At 35.3% G+C, this 25,715-nt stretch overlaps 1 protein-coding gene across 1 annotated transcript in view; it reads right to left on the bottom strand.

The window, feature by feature from the left end:
* Nucleotides 1-6,840: 6,840 nt before the first annotated feature.
* LOC128988768 (autophagy-related protein 16-1-like) overlaps nt 6,841-25,715 on the bottom strand; it is a 204,403-nt gene continuing 185,528 nt past the window's right edge. The window contains exons 8-12 of the mRNA XM_054410386.1: nt 14,727-14,847; nt 12,135-12,314; nt 11,276-11,360; nt 10,609-10,758; nt 6,841-8,882 (exon numbers count right to left, since the gene is read on the bottom strand). Coding sequence (XP_054266361.1) covers nt 8,792-8,882; nt 10,609-10,758; nt 11,276-11,360; nt 12,135-12,314; nt 14,727-14,847 — 627 coding nt within the window. The 3' untranslated portion in view covers nt 6,841-8,791. The remainder of the gene's footprint in view (nt 8,883-10,608; nt 10,759-11,275; nt 11,361-12,134; nt 12,315-14,726; nt 14,848-25,715) is intronic.

Raw genomic sequence — 25,715 nt, 5'->3', positions numbered from 1 at the left:
GTAAAACAAAATAAATCCTGTAGACCACAATAAATAAATAAATAAATCCTGTTGTGGAAATATTTGTTTTATAAAAACAGTTATTTGGTATTTTTTTTCCATATTCGCTATTCACATTTTCTATTATCGTACAAAGGTGGTACACTGATTAGTTTCAATAAAAAATAAATACCTACAATAACAATGAAAAGAGTGTATAAGGTTTATAATACCAATAATCACCATAACTTACTGATGGTTGTGTGAAATATTTGGTAATTGAGTATTCAAACTATGAAAAAAAAACTTAAAACCCTTTGGGTAAAAAAGCTCACTGTTTAAAAACACTTTTTGTTGAAACTTAATTTGTCTGATTGCAAACTTCATCATCCTTTTCACTTGTTTGAGTCAAAGGAGCTTGGCTCTATAAAGCGGAAACGGACGGTAGACAGTCTGACTCTATTGACACTAAAAGCCGATAGTAATGAAGTTGAGGACTTTAATTAAATAAAATTAGCTATGAAGTTTGTTCAAGGGAGACTCATCAAACACGTCTTTGTGAGAAAAGAAAATATGTTCGATGATGATACCTTTAAGAAATAAAAGGACATTTTGTTCAACCTGGTGAAAGAAGAGTTTTTCAAAGAGAGGAATACTCTTCATAGGTTTCCTAGTTTTAAAGCTAGTTTGAAAAAATGTAGACAAAATTTATCGTTATCCATTGAGATGGGGACGCCAAGCTTGTACTGTGAGATGTATCTGTTGATTGAGTAAGTAAAGATGTGTGGTACATTTCTATTTCAATACAATATCCAGCTGAAAGAGGACAAGTATTATTAACAATTCATATTACATTATTTAATCTCTGTTATAATTAATGTGGTAATAAGGTAATAATGGGATACCTTAATCAATATATTGGTTGATTGATTCATGGGAAAACAATTTATACAAGAGAAACAATCTAAAAGACACAAGTTCAAAGAGGATAAGAATCCTCATCAATTAAAGAGGTCATCAAAAGAATTTCCGTAAAAGATCTTCAAAGCAGACACAGTTCGTCTCAAGTATGATGATAATCCATTTTGATTTTTGAGGTTGCTTTGAGCCACTAAACCACCAATTTAGAATGGAATGCATTGGCATATTTTTTTGTTACAACCATTTTAAGGTTGGTGACTGGTAACATTTTTATGTTAAGTCAAGCAGATCCCCCCACACCATTATACCATTGACTATTGGATTATTAGTCAAAGGTTATACTTAAAAAACTTCTTTTAATTTTTTAAAGGAATTTTATACCCTAAAACTCTGTCAGGAAAACTCACTTTGTATATTAATTCAAGAAAGTATAGTTTGTTTTACTGGCGATAAAAACTTATAAAATGATAAATACATAGGGTAATGCAAAAAAGTACATATTATACGAATCCTCCTGATAGATGAATTTAGTGTCGTAATTACGTAAAACCCACATACACGTGGTGTACATGTGAGCGGGTTTGGGCCAGAATTGCCTACGTTATTGGGACAGTAATCCAGCACGATTTGCTTTCACTGATTGGATAAATCGACCACGTGACTGAAATGATTACGAATTAATCCAAAAGTACATTATTGGCAACATGTGTCCGCAAACAAATTTATTAACTTTCCTCGATTGAATGACATAAAATGTTGTTTTGAACAATAAAACTCACAGATTTTTTTAGTTGTAGGTCATACCCTAAGGAAAGCTTATCTAAGCCGAAATTGGTTGTTTGAGTTTTTGAATAGCACTTAAACGTTAAGGAATCCTAGGGGGGTGGGTTGGAGATGTATCATGCTCGCAGCCACCTACTCTTGCTAGTGGCATAGACTGTTAAGTAGATGATTTACATAATTTCAAAACTATTTCTCCTTTCTAGTCAATAAACAAATGATTAAGACCCATACATTGTATTATAACTCAACCTGTTAACATACAAAGAGAAAGATCAATAGGAGAAGGTGTTTGCTGAGTAGATTAGTCCTAATGGACAAAGTTGAGTATTAATGATACCAGCCTCACAGGACTCAACTGATGGCAACTTCTGGCTAGTTAATTATACCTTATCACTCATACCAAAACTAATTTTTTTGGAAACCTAAGAGGCTTACCAATATTATTGGTAACCCATTGGTTACGGTGGCCACTTAAGCTCATATTGGTGCTGTCAAATTTCTTCCTGCTGGTCATGTTGCAAATTATTCTAGTTAAGCATGTTGAGTGTTCATTTTTGAATGTGTGTGAAATTTTGTGTCTTTAGAAGAAGACTAGTGGCTTGTAGGGGCAATAGCCCCTATAGGTCTATATTCTAGTAATTATTTTGTACAAATTATTAGTCTCATGGGTTACCCTACCTTGAATTATCGTTAAAAATTTGTGTTTAATATAATATTTATTACATACCCTGCATAATGCATTTTGATGTCTGCTCTGTTTAAAAAAAAAAAATTCAAAAGGACTGTTCATGCAGTGTGTTTACAATATGAACTTTCTAATTATAATACCACCAAGGAACATTTTCAATGATAATCTTCATGAATATTAATTAAATATATATATTTCTTTGAATGTAGACAAATTCACTTCGATAAAACACATATAGATAATGTCATCCTCCAAATTGTAAAATGCTAATTCTATAACAAAATCTCTCTGAAAATAACATTTGTTGTATAGTAGGCCTATTAATCTTGGTCGATTCCTTGGTCTTTATTTGGTTCTAGTACTATTTTAACATCATCTGGCCGCTTAACCTGGCTAAAAGCAACATAAAGTTGTCCATGGGTTATTTTTTCAAATAGATGCCGACTTTCGTGAAGGTATGCGGGCCTCGCGCTTAAATTATAGGAATAGCGAAAGCTAATCGCAATAGGAATTGAATCCTTATAAACGGCATATTAGGATCTGTAGATATTAGTTTTATTTTGGCATGATAATATGTTCCATTTGCCTACTCCAGCAATTACTTCTAGGTTAACACTTTTTTCAGACACACCTAACACAACCAATCATACTCCATTAACTATAATCCAGACCCTTAAAATAAGGAAAAGTCTATTTCAGCTTTATAATATGTAGTATACATATTACAGTACATATTACCATTGACTATTGCTGGCTACTGACATCGTTGCTGGGTCACAACAGTTGCTATAGCACATAATAAGTCATTCCATCAGTTTGACTTGGTAAAAACCATCGTGTAATTGGCAGACATCAGTAATTTAGATCAGCGCAATCTGTAGGGGGCTCACATCAACTAACAAATTTTATTAAAAACCTGGCTACAACTTTAACATGGAGATGGAATGTCTAGTTGTTGTATTAATAGTCAAAGACCTTTGACTATTACATATCACCATATGCTTTAAATAAAGTTAAACCACATGTTTTAAAGTAAACAAAGCAGACATGACCTAGATTTCCATGCTATTTAAATGTGAATTATTTTATTCCGTAACAACCTTTTGGTGCATAATTAAGAAAAATGAATATTTTTCCCCAAAATTTCATGCCCAGAGCTTTAAAATGAGGCCTCTCCCAGCTTTCTACAGCCTCCCGTTCGCTCACAATTTCATTGTAAAATTTTGGGCTTACGGAATTAGATATATAGATATGTTGCCTTCCTTGTGATGTCAGATGATGGTTCCAATTTGAACCAAAACTAGTTCCCACAGAAGCCAATAGTATGAGTTATTCAGAATACAAAAATACTATAAGTTGTTTTTACTTCAGAAGGAACTTTGTAAAGAAAGACTCTAGTCATATTACAAACTGGAAAACATAATAAAGGCAGTTTATCTTCTATCAGGAGAGGAAGAGGATTGAGAAAATTGACATTTGTTGCCCCAAAGCGTGCCTCTATCATGACTATTGAACTGTCTCTTCTCTTTTGTAAGCCCTTCAGGTATGAGTTGCTGTTGACACAAAAGTGATTGAATCTCAGTTTCACTGAAAATGGTTTGTAACATGTTTTTATGAATTAAAGATTTACATTTTGTTTTAATCATTAGAATATAATAAAATATAAAATACTACCGACTGTAAGAAATACATCACAAATTTAAAGAATTACTTTTTTAACCTCCAAATTGTTGTTAATACATTAATGTTATTCTGACAATTTAAAGCATTTTAATCCCTCCTGTATAGCTCCTGAATCCCTCTAAATCTAACCCAAATATTTGTCTTAAACCTTTGTGTTGGAATTTTTCTTTCTTTATTTGGTGAGTATGTGGTATAGATTGATATATCACCATTCGAGGAGTTGAGAAAATGGCGCGCAGCAACCTATACTCGCCATTCGACCGCAAAGGGTTAAATTTGGGAGACAATTGTATTTAGACAAGTTATTAATGGTCTTAAATATTTCCCACAAGAAAAGTCCCAGTAACACCCACTTCCTGCCGATCCTGTGCGGTTAGACAGACATCCAGTTAAAAATATCCGAATTAGAGGGGGTCCATTAGCATGTGAATTTTGGATTTGGGAACAATGTTTTACCATTTCAGTTATATAAAACAAATTTATTTACAACATATTACATCATTAACACCACTCAAGTAACAAAAACATTTATTCAAATCTAATGGAACTCTTTTCTTACTCCCAAAATTGAGAGTTTTAAATAAGCACTATTATATACACAGCAGTGGAATATTAGTCTTTGAGTATTATAAAATAGATCGGTAGGTAATATTAAATTAGTAAACACTCTACTACAAGTTTATAACAAGTTCTCATACACATTTTGTACGATATAGCACTTTGCGAGCTCATATATTTTTAAAAAATGGGTTGAGAAATCATGTGTGTCTACGAAACACATACGTATTTAACACAAAAGCATATTGGTCACATTTAAATAAGAAAAAAACAAATTTAATACAAAACATTAGCAATGTCAAAAATATTGAGTGATATTACTAACATAAGAGGTCATAAAAAAGGTTACCATAAATTACTGACCTTTAAATATTGTTTTTTGCTAAATGTTTTCTTATGTTTTATTCTGTTATAGGCTATGTATTAGTCTGACAAGAAAATTTTACACTTTCCTTTTATGCGGCATATTACTGTAATTCTTGTGATCTTTGACGTTGTGTATTTCAATATAATGTTTACAAATGGCAATAAATAGATTCACTATAATATTGTGGTATAATTACCTCGTCAAGTAATCCAAATGATGTGTTAGGCTAAAAACCTACATGTTTCGCCGTTAATACGGCATCGTCAGGGTACAAACACAGTAAGACATTGCTGTCACACGCATACAATAAATAAATACAGCAATGTCTTACTGTGTTTGTACCCTGACGATGCCGTATTAACGGCGAAACATGTAGGTTTTTAGCCTAACACATCATTTGGATTACTTGACGAGGTAATTATACCACAATATTATAGTCATTCATAGTAATCCAGGGGCCATCAACATGGAATTAAATAGATTCAAATTCAAATGTAAATATGTCGAGCTTTAAATTGTGTGGGATTTAATACCAAATGTATTACTTATTAACCTTAGTTAGTAACAATTCTAAAAACGTCGTTCTTAAAAGGATAAAATTTATAGAAAAAAGGAAAATCGTTAGGGTATTATGGTAAAAGATTAATGTACAACACAAAAATAATTTGACAATGTCACCTGTTCTATAGTAGTTTGATTCAATTTGATTTGTTTACACCTAAAACATGAACTTCAACTAAAACTGAATAACAATACTGATAAATGACTTATTTTTTATGTGGAAATAATTAGGTTCTTCTTTTGAGATTAAGACGGCATAACTGTCAAAACCACCTTAGTGATATATCTGAAAAAAAAAACTTTAAAAATGCATTACAAGGGTGTTTAGAAATTCTAAAAATATTGTTCACATAAACTATATTCTGTAAGTCACTTTATTACCACCCATAGATGCTTTTAAAAACGTTTAGGATATGTTAAGAAGATTATTTAAACAACATGAAACTATAATGATTCCACAACCCATTTCAATCAGTACCAACAAGTATGAGTTATGAGAAAAGCTTTAATCAAACTATATTAACAATGGTAATGTATATTTTGCTTTATAAAAATAGTAAATTTTGTATAAAACATATTAAAGCTAGAGCTTACTGTATAATTCTGCCTATACTATCCTAACATATAAAAGTAAATTGTATTACAATAATTATTAATCCAAACATTAAAAACTTCACAATAGTTGTTATTGTGCTATTTTTCAGTAAGATTTTTTGTATCAATATTTTTTTCTGTGAAAGCTTAGTGAAACAACAATAATTAGTATTGATTTATTTTTACAGTGAAACTAAAAAATGTTGTCATTAAATAAAATTATTTTAAATTTTGTGATTAATAATAATTTGTAGGCCTATTTTAATTAGTAAACTAAATCTTACTTGATAAAAACATACTTATACAAGGCATTTACATATTTTTGGTCTGTTTTATTAACAATTTTTTAATAGTACATGGCTTAAAAATATAGCTCCTGTTTCTTTATTTAAACCGCAGACACAAATTAACAACATACTGTATAAATTTGTCTTTTTGTAAAGTATTATCTACATCTAATGTGATTTTATTAAATGTGAGTAGTTAGAGTATTTTAATTTACCAATATTACACTTCTTACGAACAGTACACTACCTTAAAAAACTATTCCAAAAACTAGTTTGACTCATAACAGTTCATAAAATATTGTGACCCGTGAATACTTTTATACTAACTTCTGCAGAAAAAAAATTAGGAAATACATAATTTTTCTTGTTCAATTCACATCTATTTACAAAAAAAAAAATTACATCTATTTACGTAATTTTACAAGTATATTGTATACCATAATAAGGTCAAGAGTGAATGAAACATATCAATCATATATCCTTTAGATATCTTAAAGAAGAGTTAGAACGTATTCATAGTTACAAAATTACTACCTAAGTTACTTGGATCAGTTGAGCTTTTTTTAATAACAATTTGATATTTTAATACAAAACAAAACAAATACCAATTTCAAATGGACTATTTTTTTAATCATATTGTCCTTACTACTCTCCCTAGCTAAGTATTTAAACTATTTATTTCTGCTTTTAACTAATACTTTTTGAAATATAAAGGGTTATTTACCTTATTTTTTATAAGGCACCTTTAAAGTGAATCGTGGAATTTTATTTGCAGATGCTATGTTAACATTATTTCTATCCTTCTATCAACAGAGTAAAATTCAGCAAGAAACCACAGTATTTTATCATTTACTTTTTATGACATTTAAAAATAAAATTCATCACAATTGAATAGTCATACAACAGAATTTTTGATTGTATTTTTTATCAAAAAACCTTTTTGTCAGATGTATGAGTTAATCTCACTATTTGTACATGCGAAAGCAATTTAAAGTAATCAACCATGAAAGATAAATTAACTTCTTACAAAAACAGATTTATGGAATACAGATAAAAAGAAGAGTTGTTAATTAGTTTCAAAGTTTTGGAAGGTTCTGAAGGTTTCAGGAAGCTAAATAGTAAGTAATATATGCAATGTAAGGTGATGATTCTACTAAGTTACAAAGTTTTATGAGAAAGTACTGAGACTTAAATTATCTTTCCCTACTAGTCCTACGCTAGGTGATATCACAGTATCAGTGTTTTAATTTGGACAAGTGTTTAGAAGTGGATTATATATCAGAAATAATTCAATGGGATAACATTTATAACTGAGGTGATGATAAATGCTATGTAATTTTTGACCCTTCATTTAGTAAAAACGATGAAGTTAAAAATATTTTTGAAGTTGTGGAGTTGTGTTCTAAATCTATATAGTTTTATTTTCCCTATAGTCATCAGCAGCAATCAGACAAGGGCATAAAACCATAGACTAACCAACACAAGTAAACTTTTCATCCCATTGTAAATTTTGAAGCTTGTTTATCATGTCTAGTTCATGTACGGTGACACTGGGCGCTAGTGTCGACAAAATTTTGTGTCTATTATGTAAGAGTTAGTTCCTTGATTTGTGATTTACTGTTTGATTATATAACTAGGGGATGAGTTATTGTTTTTGATTAGATCATATTATTTGGTTAAACAAGATTTTAAATTACTGAAATAACAAGAAAGAAAATGTAAGCAAACCGCGACCTCAGCTGTTCCATAAGTATGAGAAATCTACTGAGGGAGATGATTTATCTATGATAAAACCTAATTATGCTTTGAAGACGGCTTTTTTGTTGACTGTGATGGAGGTAATTATTTTGCACACTAGTTCATTAGACTTTCAAGATGTTCTTATGTTATGACACACACTAGTGTTTCATCTGAAATTAAAATATGTAAACTTTAAAGACCTAATATTAAAAATTACTGAGTTTCAACTCATATTGCTGTCACACAAATATTTCCTTCAACAGTCAAAAGCTAAACAAAAACATATTGTTACTGAACAATACAGATCTAAATGTGAAACTTCCATAAGCTATTTAACAACCATGTGGTCCACATCATCAGTTTTAAGGATGAAAATAAATTAAGATAATTATTAAAATCTGTGAAGTGCTCAGTGAAACCTCTCGCATGAAGTGTAATGTCTGCGTGTAAAACATACAGTAACAATGTTGCAACACATTTCTCAACAGTTTTTAAATATTTTCTCCTTCAGCTTACCAGTACGAAACAATAGAATGATAAGACAAACCAGTCCCCGGTTTGTCAGCTGTAATTATGATTGAACAGCTGATTTGATTTGTCATCTTTACTAGTTGACGATCAGCTGTTCCTCTAGTCCGACCACACTACTGCTCGTCTTGACCTGTCCACACTGGCCAGGGAGTTTCCATAAGGATGCCAGGCGACTGCGGTTACTGGACTCCTGCAAACCAGAAATATGCTAAGAAACTGCTTAATTAGTTACAAGAAAAGTGTTTCTTTAACATTAGAATTCTTAATTTTCTTAAATAGTCTACTGTACTTGCAGAGCTCGCTTTTCTGATGAGTGAAAATCATACAGTTTAGGACCTGCTTGTGTTGTAGCCAGCTCATTACATTTTACAAGGTGCTTGTGTTATATATAATCTGACCTTCCAAGAAAGTTGAAATTCTTAATTGTACATTTAATAGGTAAGAACATGTAATAGACATAGTTTCCAAGTGTGTTTATTTTTTAGCGAGGAAGAAAAGGCTTTTACACACTTAGGTGGCCAGTCTGTAGTGTGAGACTCCTGAATTGACCAGGCGACCAAAAACCCCCTCTACTCTGTTGAACACAAACCCGGGATTATTTTTCACATTTCTTCAGTTCAGGTAACCATATGATCTAAAGTTTCCAGGGCACTATTTGTGGCATTAGCATTCTCCTCTTTTATGATCGAGATTGCAACACAGTCTAGGTTGAGCTTCTTGGCGTGGGGAAACCCTGAAAAAACGGTTTCATACACATGTCCAATTATCAACCTTCCATCATCAACGGAATGACTGTGTCCACTGACAGCAGTATTGCATAGTGTTGAGCCTACAGGCGGGGCCTTTCTCAACACGGAGCAGCCGAGAAAGTATGTTCCATATCGTGGGGAGCACCCAGGCAGTAGATGTAATCAGGTGACACCGCCTTGCCTACCCTGAACAAGGATGGCTGGAAACAGCTGTGAGCTGTCTATTAGGTGTGGTTCTCTGTACCGCCGATTGAACCAAGGTCGGATTTCCTGAACTAATAGCCTGGTCCAGCGCCCCGTGTCCTGAATCCAGCTAGCCTGCCACAACCAGTAGGTGCGGGTGTGCTCCTCTGTTCAAGTCTGATCTACCCTACGAAACTGATAAATTTCCTTCCTCTCCACTACCAAAAGTTTGACAGGGATGTCTCCAATATACTACCAGGATGGCGGGTTTAAACAATCTTCGTTAAGAAGATGCTGCCCTGAGTGCTGCGTGACGTTGCACACACGAGCCGCATCCTGTATACCTTCTGTGTGGCATCACAACCACACTGTACACGAGTACGTACTATACCACAGACATAACATGCTTCTTCAACTGAAACAAGGACATCTGACATTGACCATTTACCATCATGGCGGTCTTGTCCATGCCGTATAGAAGATCTGAGCTTACTGTCCACTATGATTTAAGGGACTTCTTGGTGGTAAAGGCACGATGGTCTGCTTCTTTTTCAGAATTATGATATCGGTTTTACTAAGAGGAAGCGAGGGACCATGATTTACTCTGCATGCTGATTGTACACATGACTGATTCGTTGTGACTGATAGTGCGACTGACGCGCAACTGTCAAAGCTGCAATGTCATTGGCATACACAACTAAAACGGTTTCCTCGGGTATCTCAGGGACATCAGGAGGTAGGTGATGTTCCATAGGTCTGGGCCAAGTATGGAACCTTGAGTAGCACCGGAAGTGTCACTCATCATTGGTGGGCCTTCTGCAGTGTCGTAAATGAGGAGGTTAGAACGGAGGTAATACTCTATGATGCAACTGAGAATAGTTTAACCATGTGCATAGTCTGATACAAATAAAAGGTCCATAATATTTGTTCACTCTAATACTTAAGAGTGACAGTCTCTAACCTCGTATTTGTTCAAATACTTACGAGTGGCAGTCTCTCAGTATTTGTTCGACCTTCTGTGTAGCGACCTCCCAGATGAAGACTGAGCCATCAGCAGAACCCACGGCTACATACTGTCCCTCCGAGCTGAACACTGCCCTCGCCCAATCGCAACCAACTTTGAACCCATCGTGGCTAAACAAACATAGTATATTGAACATTTTTCAGCCATAGCATAAAACGTAGTTTGATTTTTAAAAATCAAATTCTATGGTTTTCAGTTCACCTATCTCGCCTTTAAATAGCTTTCCATTAGTTCACTAGTGCTCTAATGGATTTTGATTATTTTATTCAATTTTTGTACCATTAATCACAAGAGGTTTTAATCTACAACTTAAATGTAAACAAAAATAAACATAATGATTTTTTTTCTTTGTAGTGTAAAGTATCCTCCTTAGCTTGCACTGTAACAAAAGTGTATGTCCAACTCTTCTCCGTTAGCCCTCACACATGCAACTTGCTTGCCACCCTAGAAGCTTCATCTCACCCTTCAAATTTGGTGTTTCTGTGATCAGTGCCTCACACATAAACCATGAGCGCACCCTTATAACGGCACTCTTGTTACTAGTGAAAAAATATAAAATTTTCCCACAAAAGAATCAGTATTTGTCAACATTATTGTAGTGCGTCTTGTGTTGTATAATGAAGTTACCTGAACGTGCCAACGATCTGATTCATCCTGAGGTCCAACACTCGCAAAGTGTCATCTCGGACACAGCTCAACAAGTACTTGGAGTCTGTGAACATTGCAGCATATTATTGTACACGGAGCAGAATATAAAACTAGTAACAGCCACACCACTGTTTCAAGGCAAATATACAGTGTGGCAATTACGTCTTCGGACGGCTTTATAACAAAAAAAGAGATATCACAACAAAATTTGGCATTTCATTACTGGTAATAGTAAGCTACTTTTTTGGGTACATGGTGATCGGATGTCACCTACGGGATGGCCCATAAGGAGTAAGTTGAAAATACGGTTTGAGGTCCGGTTTGCGGCATTGTTTTTAGACAAGAATTAATTTACATATCAACCTAGGCATACCCTTAAGATTTTAAACCATGGGCCATTCCCCATAGGTGACATCCAATCACCATGTAAACAAAAAGTAGCTTAATATTACCAGTAATATATGCCAAATTTGGTTGTGATATCTCTTTCCGTTTTAAAGTTATAAAGTGGTCCTAAGACTTAATTGCCACCCTGTTTTAGGTTACTAAACTAGCAACAGAGCTCTAACTAAACACTATAAAATATCAAAAAGTAAGGCTGAATAGGTTTGTATATATTTTCAGAACACTGAGTGGGTAGTGAGGGAGAATTGTATTGACGACTTTGACTCCTTGTAGGCCCGACGCTGAACTAGTTGCCACTATTATGTGCTACCAACTAGTTGCAACCGAAGATTAACATGTGCAGGTATTGTAAACCAAAGTTATCCGGAGGCTAAACAACTCACAAATTTTAATTTAACACACAGTTATAAGGATAAGAGATTTACATAAATACCTCTTGAGAGATCGAGAGAAGTAACTTTTCCGTTGACCTCGATCTTGTTAACCGAGTTTTCAGAGCGCATGTCCCAGAACCTGATGCTCTTGTCAAAGTGTCCACTGATGATGGTTGTGCCAGCGCCATCAGAGGTCACCAGGTCATTGCAGCTCGAGCCCACAAAGTTGGTCTGGGTACCTGTCGCACACAAACAATGAATCAGAAATCTGAACATTTGTTTTACACAAGCGATTAGACATATTGCTTTCATAAGGTCGTAATAAAATCTCTAAACTGTGAATACTTAACAAATGAAAAAAATCATCCCAAGGGCAAGTAGTGTTTGGGATGTTTTATTCGAACATTTACATGCAGCTCAGAGTTGAGATCACCGACACCATCAAATAAGCCTGAAAAAAAAAATAATACTAAGCTTTTGCTATAAAAAGTAAATAGATTCAACCTAAAGTAAAGAATCGAAGATACAGAATTGACTTATAAAAAAAATAAACATAGAGTAATGATGAAAAAGGGTGCAATACGGTTTAGTTTTTCTGGTTTTAGCTTAGGGAGTACCATTAAAACTGATATTTGTCCTGAAAACGGTGTATTTTAAATTGAGTTATAGTTATTTAAACTATATTACGTTACCGGCATGCATAAAGGATGAAATAAAAAAACCTTTGTAATTTTTAAAACATTGTAGTGTTAAAATTCTTATTTATACATCTATGGTCCTTACACTGAACCAGTTTGTGAATACGAGAATCGATTATATACTGTGCAACGATAGTTGTAAAACATTAAACAACATTGCACCCTGCAACCTCAAAAGTCGTCACGGCAAAATAATTATTAAGTAAACACTTTTTTTATAACAAAAATGTCATTCCAAAACGTAATCGTCCATTACACAAAACATTGACGAACAAATACATCTGCTCCTTCAACTGTTCACGCGCAACAACACTACACGTGTGCCTGTAGAGTTGCGTTGACTTCAGTTCAGGCAATACGGAATACTTGGAATGACTGCTTCTTCTGCTAAAAATTATGAAAGAAAATAAACATTGTACTGTATAAATTGATGAGGTTGTCATACAATTCCAACATATTGATTTAAATTCATAAATAATTGAGTTTTTTCTAATTTCTCAGATGTATAAATTTGTCTTATTATTTTTAATCGTATCTTTCTAAACAAAATGTTTGTATTTAATGGAAACTGTAAAATAAAACATTAAAAGATAACTGGATTAAATAATATTTTTGTTTCTATCAATTTTAAAATTCCTATAATTAATTCATAATGCAAAAAAAGGTAGCTGAACCTCAGCCTTATATCTTATCTTATCTTACTAATATTATATTAGTAATATTGATTGATATTGATATAAATGTGAAAGTTTGTGTGTTTGTTTGTTCGTTTGTTTGTGTGTTTGAAGGTCAATCACGCATAAACCACTGGATGGATTGGGCTGAAATTTTGCATGATGATAGCTCACATTCTCGATTAACATATAGGCATATTCTTATCTCAAAAATCCCTTCGGGCTCCGCCCCAGTGGCTCTGTAGTTTCCCATGTTAACCTTATGAGTATTCATATTTAAAGGGAATTAAAGAATTTAGTCAGCTGTTTCAACTAAAAAAGGTGGTTCAAATGATATACAAAAGCATTAAAAAGTTATAACATTTACCAACAGGGTGCAGCACTATATTTTTTTCATTTATGAAAAACAGCTAATTTGAACTAAGCAGCAACAAACAACTGCGATACGCAATGAGAACTGTCAAAGTAGGATTGTTTACAGTTATGTTTATGTGTTTAATGTCATGAATAATTTGTGATTTTTTAAATTTGTAATACTTTATTTTTCTTTATTGTTTAGGTGAAGAGGTAGAACATTATGGCTATGGTAGATGTGTAATACCATAGTATACCGTCAATTTAAAGAAGCAAATTTTATCAAACTTTGTCCTCCCCCATTGCAAACGCAAAGCTTGAGTATAACTGCAATACGCAATTTAAACTTATATGCCAACCCCGTACGAAGTACGGGTACTCTGCTAGTCATAGATAAAACATACTCCCTTAGTTATTTCAGTCATTTAAAACCTTGTTTAACTAAATAATATGATCTAATCATAAAAAAAAAACTCATCACCTAGTCAATAAACAAACAGTAAAGCACAAATCAAGAAATTAACTCTAAAATAATAGAAACAAAATCTTGTCGACACTAGCGCCCAGTGTCATGAACTAGACACGAAAAACTAGCTTCAAAATTTACAATGGGATGAGAAGTCTACTTGTGTTGGTTAGTCTATGCTTATATCTTGTTATTTTCATAACATTTAAATACTTTTCTGAACCGCCATTAATATCCCATTAAATGTGTAATCTGTGAAAACTACTTACGATTCTCATCCTCTAGCACTTTATTCTACCCAACCGATTGCAAATACATTACAGTTGCTTATCACTAGGGAAGCAAACCTAAAAGCACACTAAAACCACAAACCGAAACATTGCAATTCTACGTCCGCAGCGTATTATTTTGTGCACTGAGAGCACATTAGGACTACTGGTAAGTAGTGGTAGTGCTTACACTGCTTGCTGCGCAGGTCCCATATCTTGAGTGTTCGGTCGTGACTGCCAGTGACAACCTTGGTAGACTCCCCGAGGAACTTGGCTGCCATCACCTTGCCACTGTGGCCAGTCAGGGTGTGCTGGAACATACATCAACAGGTGACAAGGGAATACCGGTACTTCTCGTACTACGGGACGGTCAGCTAATATTAGGACTCTTACCAGTGTAGGAATTTGGAAGCGTATTTGTCATTCAAAGACCCCATTGATAAGGGAGCCAGCAGCGACCACAGAATTAAAATTTAATTCTTTTAATTCTGTGGTCGCTGGGAGCGAGGCCAGACGATGTTGTTGTTCCTTTAAGGGCAACTAAAATCACAATAATTTCGTTTTTACAAAACATAAACGTTTGAAACCGTTTACTTAAGTGAAATTAAGAATCTTACAGCTAATCCACAAATAGTTTCACATAACCTCATCATACTATACTATAAAAATTGTTCCGTAAGTACAGAGAGTTAATTGGGTAAAAATGAAAAGAAAATCAAGAATAACATTTTTCCAAAAACGTTAGTGAGATATCCGCCAGTTAGTTTTTGGTTTGTTTTAATTTATATCTCAAGAACTATGTAAAATATCTTTATGAACTTGGTATACAATTTGATCAAGTCATAATGTGTTTAAGAAATCATAATCATTACAAAATATTTAATTATATTCTTTTTCATAGCGTTGTCCATTTTTAGGTAAAACTAATTTAATTTTGAGTTATTTACAATGAAAAAATGGTAATCGTTCATTTCGAATGCACTCAAATCTAAATACTCTCTCGTAATTGAAAGTTCCATTAGTTCACAGGTTTCTTATGACAGGTATATACTCGTTTCCTCTTAATGAAAATCCCCTTTCACATAGAGAAGTGATTGCGACCGTGGAGGAATATGAACAGTTGATTTATAACTAAAGTCAGCTGAAACTGCATAAATCTGTCCCGACCGTGGTATTCATAATGTGAATGATGGCGACGTACGGTCGTTTTAAAACGGAATAAATAAATCGAGAAAGTGCTAAAGCGTAATCCATTGCGTGTTAAAAATACGGCAGAAATTTGCATAGAAATTGCCACGAAAAGCGGTTTACGAACGAGTGAGTGTGTGAGTGCGTAATAAATATGGTTAGTTAGTTGACCGCGGTCGGGGACAAGTAGCTAGCCTACACACACACACACACACAAACACATACACTGGATAGCAAGTCCGGTTGCTTCAGACCTCCTTCTCTGGCAAGATAATTACCTCCATCGACTAACTTCCGTTCAATTAATATACTATAGATTAGTAGACTCACTGGATAGATCATAACTCTTAGTGGCGCAAAATATTTTATCGCTTGGTTATTTATTGAACAAATAAAATGTGGATGAATCCAATTAATTTTGTCGCCATTCTGTTTCTCGCACAACCGCTTGTTAACGTTTTTGTTGTGATTTGTAGTTCAGGTAGTTCAGGAAACACTGGGACGTTAAGAAATATGTAGAGCAAATAATTATTACGATATAATCAGTGATGTTATATCCGGGTGTATTTTGAAGTGCATAGTTGTATACAGCAAGCAAACCCCTTGATATCCGGCCTCGGTTTTCCAGTCCTTGGTTTATCCGGCCCCTTCCAAGAAGCCAATATTTAAAAATTTTATCACAGCTTACAGACGTGAAGAAGCAAGCACTAGTGTTCACAACTTGAGCTCACAATCTGTTTGTTTACATTTTAATGCTTCAGTAATCAGTTGAGCTAGAAGGCCTAGTAACCTGTGAACAGTTGTTTGATTATTTCCATAGCGGGAGACATACCAAGAACAAAACAACCTGCGCAGAAACGAAAAGATCACGTGGTTCGCGCCGGTAGGTGTGGCGTACCATTCAAACCTGCGCGGCTCGAAACGGCCCAGGGTTCTTTTGTTTCTGGTATTACTATAATTGTTTTATTTCCTGAGAAAGATATGGACAAGAAAGTTGAGTATATTTGTGTACTATTTAAGTCCTAATAATTTATCATCCTAAGCCAATTTATTGTCATTTTTACCTCCAACTTTATTTACTAGTTTTTGTTGTCTGGAATCATAATCTTTTTAAGTTCATTTATGAACAACTTTAACCTATAAATATATTTTTTTAAACGTGTGTTTTTTTTCTAAAAATAGTTCCTGGACAGACTTGAAAGAGACTTTTGACTTCATATATTGATTACACGTTATTATCAGGTTTGAATTGTCTTTTTTATAGTAGTTTGAGTCATCGGACCTTCGTCATCCGGCCAGTGGCTTGGTCCCGTGGTGGCCAAATAATGAGGGGTTCTACAACTTTTGTATCGCTGTTGACGATTTTAAATCGTTGGTCGTGAGCGGTAGCTTAGATAAATCACTCTTATTTATTGGAATATTCGTACTTAAACATTTTAAAATTGAAAGTAACTTGGAAACTATCTCTAAAATCTTAAGAAGCGGTCTTGAAATACTGCCTTATTCTCTGAAAAAAATAACTCCAATAATAATTATTTTTTTTTTGTGTTCTATTCAAATTGTTAGGGTTTAATGGTTTAAGGGCCTTTTGGTGGTGTACTTATAAATTATGAACAACCATAACTTACCAAAATGAAAAAAATAATTGTAGTACGGCGGTTTAGCTAGGATATTATAAACTATTGTGCATTTTATGATAAAAGCACCAAATTTGGCACAGAGGTAAACCAATGTAATATGATCAAATTTAGATGTGGAGCCATCGGCCAACTGCCCCCTAGCGGCCGTGGCGGTCATTTTTCAAAATGGCCGCTACTGTATGGACAAAATACAATAGAAGTAAGATAAAATTGTCAAAAAACGTCCGATTTTGATAAAATTTAGCACAAACGTGTAGGATAGCATCAGTAAGCTTAAACTCAAAAATCAGAATGATCGGACCATCAGATACGATAGCACCACAAGTTTTATGGGAGTTGACATTTTTCAAAAATCGGGTTTTTGCATTGTTTACAATAAAACCTTTGAATGATGAAATTAGGACTTATTCCATGTTAAAGAGCTAAAAAAAAACAAACAATTTAGTTTTTTGGATCATCAGCGTAGGTTAGATGGTTGCGGAGAAAATGTAAAAAAAATACCATAAAATTCCTTATGCTATTCTTATGGATACGTTGGCCCATGTTATTCTTATGGAGAATATATAAAATTACATATGAAGCTTATTTATTAATATATTTCAATGAAACTTGGTATTTAGCTTTATGTGGTTATAGTAAATAGATATTTGTTTAAAACTACCCCAGTTGCAGCAAACCTGCATACTCAGCACAATGTAAAACCTGACAATACATCAGCTACAGTAGTAAAATGAATATATTTTAAGTTATCGATTTTATCACTTTCTTGATAAAAATCGGTTAGACATTCACTGAGTACGTAGGTTTGCTGTTACAGGGGTACTTTTCGACTTTTTTTCTTTTTGTTCCTGACTTTTGTATCTGTTATAAAAAAGTCGTATCCGAGAATGAAGTATCCACAAGCGATGACTTTCTCATGACATCATCTTCTTTAGTGATGAACAGCTCCTTGTGTGCAAGATGGAATGAGTCGTAGAGGACGTCAGAGAGGAAAGCGAAAAGCTCTGTCTTGTTTTCTTCAACTCTGAGGAAGCTGGCCCAGTTGTTGGGTATAGTTGAACCACCCACCACTCGTCTTCTTACCCCATTTTCCCGCCTGGATCTTGCTGTACCTTTCAACAAGTTGTTAATGTAGCTGTCCCACCTAGGTCCAGTCGCGTGGCGTGATGAAACTTTGAGTGTATGTGAGGCACAAATACTTATTGGGCATAATTGTTGAAGATCTTGGCCGTAGCAGGCTTCAGCAGTTGGATTATGACTGCTCCGTCTAGGACAATGCAGCTTGATGAAGAAATCTCAGACCTAGGCGGACTGAAGTCTTTTAGACATGCAAGAAGATCACTCTTCACGCCGAACCGGATTCTAACCCTATCTGATAGTGCAGGAGGGAAAGCTTGGTTTTCATGTCTGAAGATCTAGATTCCCATCCCGGTTCTGGCATCCGATGTACAGACGAGAGAAGAGGTTCACGTCGTTCTTGAGATATTTAACTTGTTGCTTGCCTTTTGCGTGAGGTTTTATGGTGGACCGACCGAATATTTTGAGGTTGCTTCTTTTAATGGTATATTGTATGGGTTTTGTTCTCCCTACCAGGCGTTCTCTGATGAAGTTGTCAAACTGGGCCTTTCCCACTATATATGCACGATGGAGGTCGGCTACAGCTTGAGGTGGTGTGATTTCCTTGGTGTCGAGTACCAACAGATCTTGACTATTTTCTTTAAATGGATTCCCAAAGTCTTCCATCACTTTTATCATGGACTGGAAGTCTTTTTGGAAAGCTGTCTGTACACTTGAGGACTGGTTGTGGTGTGTTTTGTGACTGGTCTTGGTTAGATTCCTTAAACCCTTCATTCAGCCTTGCATCTTTGGCCCTGCCACCGTCCATTTATTTTAACCCCCATCTTGTGACCAAGGAAACCGTTGACTTCTCGGATACGACTTTTTTATAACAGATACAAAAGTCAGGAACAAAAAGCAAACAAGTCGAAAAGTACCCCTGTAACAGCAAACCTACGTACTCAGTGAATGTCTAACCGATTTTTATCAAGAAAGTGATCAAATCAATAACTTAAAATATATTCATTTTACTACTGTAGCTGATGTATTGCCGGGTTTTACATTGTGCTGAGTATGCAGGTTTGCTGCAACTGGGGTATTTCAAACAAATATCTATTTACTATAACCACATAAAGCTAAATACCAAGTTTCATCGAAGTATATTAATAAATGAGCTTCATATGTAATTTTATATATTCTCCATAAGAATAACATGGGCCATCGTATCCATAAGAATAGCATGAGGAATTTTAAGGTAATTTTTTACATTTTCTCCGCAACCATCTAGCCAACGCTGATGATCCAAAATACTAAATTGTTTGTTTTTTTAAGCTCTTTAACATGGAATGAGTCCTAATTTCATCATTCAAAGGTTTTATTGTAAAAAATGCAAAACCCCGATTTTTGAAAAAGTCAACTCCCATAAAACTTGTGGTGCTATCGCATCCGATGGTCTGATAATTCTGATTTTTGGGTTCAAGCTCACTGATGCTATCCTACACGTTTGTGGCAAATTTCAACAAAATCGGACGTTTTTTGACAATTTTATCTTACTTCTATTGTATTTTGTCCATACAGTAGCGGCCATTTTGAAAAATGACCGCCACGGCCGCTAGGGGGCAGTTGGCCGATGGCTCCACATCTAAATTTGATCATATTACATCGGTTTACCTCTGTGCCAAATTTGGTGCTTTTATCATAAAGTGCACAATAGGATAGCTAATCCGCCGTACTATTGCCTTCTGAATTGAGAGATAGTTCGTCTTGGTTACAATTTTGTAAACAGTTCTTAAAAACTCAGGGTTTCTTTTACTAGTATGAAGTGCCTGAGAACTCTTGAAATATCCTTACGTCTCACAATAAACTTACAAAGATATATATTTTATTGGCTAGGGAGGAAAGTTTGCGGCAAAATATGAAAAGCAACTAAGTACAGCATGTAAATTACGGATATGTTCGTTACAGCAGAAGAGCAGATTCCCTCTACGGCTGAGACAAGGTACTCTAATAGCTTTTCCCATATAAATTCGTATTTATAAATGACTAGCTTGTACGTGCATTACCTCTATCTCACTCCACCCGCCTTATAAGTCGTTGCATATGTTTGCTCATAGTTGCAGACGGAGCAATTACAGCATTTAATGGTTTCTAGATGACTTATCGGAAGGATAAATTCTTCTAATACCATTTTCTTGTAAGTGTAGTCTTTAAATTGATTCATAGCTAAGTTAGACACCGACACTACTTCTGATGGCATGACGTAGGTAATCAAACAATGCAATGAATATTTTACCAAAACGACTGGTTAATAACACTTATTTAAAATCAAAATACGTTGCTAAATTCACGTTTGTCAACTAATGATCAACTCCATTAGCGGTTAATGCCTTAGACCACACACATGTAACCTCAAAAGACGATTTATATTTGGTGAGAGTCATTTTTATTTCACATAGTTTTCGGCTACTGATGCCATTTGTCATCGAAACATCAATTTATCGTTGCATCTATCAATATGCCAACGTTAAATAGTAACAAAACCATTCCCTTGAAATATGGTTGAAAAATCCCAATGGCGGTGAAACACAAACACAAAACCCAGCTTTACAAATGTCTATACGCGTTGCTTTATCATTACCACTTGCTACTCGTCGTGTCAAGTAGCGAAGGAGTTACGCATGCGCATAACGGTCCACGGATCACTGCGCCGCTGGACTGCCACCGCGCATGTCTTATCAGTCCGTAATTTGACAAGCGCAGGGTCAGCTGTAACGGTGCGCGCTACGTTTAATATACATCTGCAGTATCTCTAATTAGAGTTCCATCGTGAGGAAGATCCTCGCCGCGGCAATCTACCTGTTGTAGAAGCTCTCTCGTTGGATTAGTGAAGATTTATAATGGAGCGATCTTGTATAATGGCTCGATTTATAAATATTTGTTGAAATAATTGTATTTTTTCCAAACAAAGCTGAATATTAATCTTCGAAGTTAAAAATAAAATCATGTTACGCATGGATCCTATTTGATTTAATTTGTAAATTTAACGTTTAAGTTATACGCATTTCAAATAATAGCATAGCATAGTACATGTTCTACATAAAACATGCAATGTTCTATCCCTCCATACATGTTTTAGCGAGACTCAGACTTTTGATCGGTTTGCAACGTAGCTACAAGATAACTGTACGCAAACTTGCCATACTACACGAGGATAGTACTCAGCTCAAACAGACACGTCATGATCTACTCAGTTACAAACCAGCTGTCACAAAGTGTCACGTCGGACTGAAAAGGCACTGCCACTATTGTTTGCTTGACTGCTAGTCATCAAAATCTTACTGAGATGCCTTCTATGATACCATGTACCTGCTACCAAGTACAAAAAATACCTGATACCGAGTACCTGATACTGAGTACCTTATACAGAGTACCTTTTACCGAATACCCAATACCAAATACCTGATACCCGATACCGAGTACCTGATATAGACTACCTGATACCGATTACCAAAAACCGAGTACCTGAATACCAAGTACCTGATACCGGGTACCTAATACCACGTACATGATCCCGAATACCCAATACCAAATACCCGATACCCGATACCGAGTACCTGATATAGACTACCTGATACCGATTACCAAAAACCGAGTACCTGAATACCAAGTACCTGATACCGGGTACCTAATACCACGTACATGATCCCGAACACCTGAATACCGAGCACCTGATAACGGGTACCGGATACCGAGTACCTGGCACAGAGTACCTGATACCGAGTACCTGATACCAAGTACCTGTTTCTAAGGACCTGATACCAAGAACCTGATACCGAGTACCTGACACACGTACCTTTCCCCGCTGCACCGTATCCAGGAAGTAGTGTTGAGGTCACCCCAGTCATGTCACACTCGGGTTAACGTCTGGTCCTCGTTTACGGCCACGTTTATTGTCTAGAGCCATAGTCATTACAAGTATATGGCCACCGCCTCGTTACTGCCTTCTAAACTTATGACTGATTGCTACACTTGAGAAACCCTAATTATTGCGTCCAGCAAAACTGTGATTCAGTTGCATTACGCAGTGCCATTCGCCCTGAGGTGGGCTGATGTAATTTTGCGTAGAGGACGATGGAGGTTGTCATGCGGATCCATGGGGAGTTGCGAACTATGAATCACATTGTTGATGATTGTCCTTACTTGGTTAAATAACCGAGTCTCCATAGTGAGAAAACCTCGAAGTCATTGGCTTAGAGCGTTGGATTTAGTTTTGAGTATGAGGAACATGTCAAGACTTTTTAAAACATACTACACACAGGAACATTTACTGAAATAGTTTTACAACATTTAGCTCTGGTTGGTTGGCTGATTTTTTTTTTTACTAAATAAAATATGCTACATATTTCTGTTGATTGAATTTGTGAATGTTTCCAACACAGAAACCTATTGCTCGATCAGCTTTACTGAACTACTGTGCTTTATGCCATGTCGTGAGGCTCCCAACACACCGGACGATGAACAGTACGTGTGTGTGTGTCCTATACATGTTTTTGTGTCACCGTAAATTGACAACGCCCACAGCACAAATATGAAGAGTATTTTATTTGACGGCGTGACTTTGACACAAATGCCCATGTTAACCGCCAAGAGAGACTTTAAGGATTAATAGCGCTGAGGCACGTGAATTACATATTGTAGCTTACAATCCTGAATAATCGTAACGAAAATTAATAACTATTCTTTAGTGTTAATATAAGTCCGACATACGCTGTTACTAGAGTGAGTGGTGTTGATATAACCCCATTTTTAGCGTTTATAACAGAGGCCAACGCTCAAACACTTACGAATCATTCACCAATAACTAACGTAAACACATACTAACCCGTTTTACTGAAACACTATTTATCGAAGGATAAACGGGCTGACCATGGTGCATAAAGTAATAAGCTATAACCCTGTGAGGGGCCGTCGTAAAGTGATGTGATGGCCTTATGATTATATGACGAGGGCTTGTTTGTTTAAGGTGCATTAATTTTATGTGTCACCTAATTGGTCATTACTTTGTATAATGGGATAATATTTATAGACTATCAAGACCGCTTAAGGGAATCCCTCCCATGGAGGTCCGGGTAGTCTCTGGCTTGCAGAACATGTTAACGAACTGCTAGCAAGAATTTAGTGGAGTAGTACTATAGAAGTAATGTAGTTTATGCAACTAAACCGGTCTAAAATACGATTTGAAACGGAGTTCCACAAGGCTTCTTACTTGGTCCATTTTTCTTCTAAAAAATTGTGTGAGATATTTATCCTATTCCATTTTGATCCGTTGATATATCTAGTGCTTTCAATCCTTAATTTGTGTTATTGCTATCGTGACTTGTACATACGCTGATTGGTTGTAATTATTAATCACTTAATCACTACGAATACATTAAAACGCAATTACTCTGTAACACGCACATTAACCTAATTATTTTGCCCAAAATAAAAATCTCGACTGCAATAAAGGGAGTCCAAAAATTCCTAGTTGAATTCTCAAACAGCTCTAGATGGCATTCCGCGTTCTTAGGTTGTAAAAGAACTTCTCAGCCCTCCAACAGGTTTCGACGAACGTGTGGGAACACAAGAAATGGTAACACCTACGGTACTTGACCGAGGCCGCGTAGTGTTATGAAGATATCAAGTGACCCATTTCACTAGCGGTTATTAAGGAGGACTCTTCACTACATTCCTCATGTAATGATCTTGTTCTTCAGACTACAACCGTGCGAAACACTGATCCATTGAGCCGCCGTCGCACACTTACACTATCAAGGGAGGAGGAGGGGGGGGAGTATTAAGTTTTTATTTAATCGTGTTAGTGGATTGCAGGTGGGGTCTTCTATAGAGGAAGGGAGTTCTGTCCAGTTCAAATTAATTCTGAAGGTCCATAAACAAACCCCGCGAATCATCAATAGGTTTTAGATCATCTACCAGGATATTTTATTGCCAAATAGTCAATGTATTATGCAACACAGAAGTGCCATTGAATCGAATCTATTTTGAAGTTGTAAATACTTGATGTTGGTGTTTATGGAGCTTTAGTAATTGCCACTGACAAAAAGCTTATTTTTGCGCATTTGTCCTATATGATACTTTACAGATAATTCAGTTTCCAATTAAAATAACTAATAGGTTTAAGAGTCGAATAAATTAGATTTTGTTACACTAAATGAACAAAGAATAAGTTTTACAGAAAAAAGAACTAGTTATACAACAGAGAGAGTGGTGAAACAACAAATAATCTCTAATTTAATCGAGTAGTCATAGAATTACGACACGACGCATGTGTTAATCATCTTTCTCCATACCTGGTTTAAACATATGCCTACTTACGTCATAATTAGATGTAGCTCCTAGATGCTAGAGCAGATGCCAATGATTAACTGAGAAGCAGAGGCAATATAAATACTATGCGGCCAGCAATTTATCTCCGATTCCGACACAGAATCTAGCCGCTCTAGCTGGACTTTTAATAACCCACGATATGAAGCAATTCGGCAACGCAGATAGTCATAAATCCATATCTAACTATGATCAAAACCACCAACGGAGCATGCGCCGCTAATTTGGAATATTTGCTGTGATGGAGGGTGTCCTGATGGCGGGACTGCCCCGGGGAACCACGAGCCCCGAATTTTTTGGAGGGAAAAAATACTTGTCTCTTTTCGTCCACTTTACCCATGCAAACCTACTTTGTCCATGTGTCTTTACAAATCAGCTGATTTGCTGAATATCTGAGGGTCTTAAGTTTAGTTACGGAACTGTCTAATATTTTAGATTGATCTAAAATTGATTGGGGAATTTGGCTGCTAGGACTCAGTAAACATAAGGATACATTTAAAGTTCTAGTTCCTAAATGAATCCAAGAAAGGTAGTAGAGTCGCCAACTATGAATTACCAAGAAAGAGGACCAAATGTTCTCACGCTATTACATTCACAGCGTCGTCATTGCCATGACACACAATTCTTAAGGAATTTCAGGAATCCATCAGCTCTTCTGAACATTGGTAAAAATTAAACAGGTACTTTGATATGTGTTGGTTTCATTATGATTGGTAAATATACACAGTAATTTAATAACAAGTCTGTAGTAGTTACCATCGTCAATTAATCGTTAAGTGTTTATGCACTAAAGCAGTTTGGGTACTCTTTTAAGTTAGGTTTACTACTTTAACTGATAATACTGTATGCACTATGATTTTTTGAAATCCCATAGAACATTCCTTTGTACAACTTCTATTGCATTTTAAAAT

The sequence above is a fragment of the Macrosteles quadrilineatus genome, unplaced genomic scaffold (genome assembly GCF_028750875.1).
Source record: "Macrosteles quadrilineatus isolate MER2022 unplaced genomic scaffold, UCM_ALF_1.0 Scaffold_3__2_contigs__length_128488019, whole genome shotgun sequence".
Taxonomy (NCBI): domain Eukaryota; kingdom Metazoa; phylum Arthropoda; class Insecta; order Hemiptera; family Cicadellidae; genus Macrosteles; species Macrosteles quadrilineatus.
Note: the sequence above shows the minus strand (reverse complement) of the source record. Positions and strands in the feature narration are given on the sequence as shown.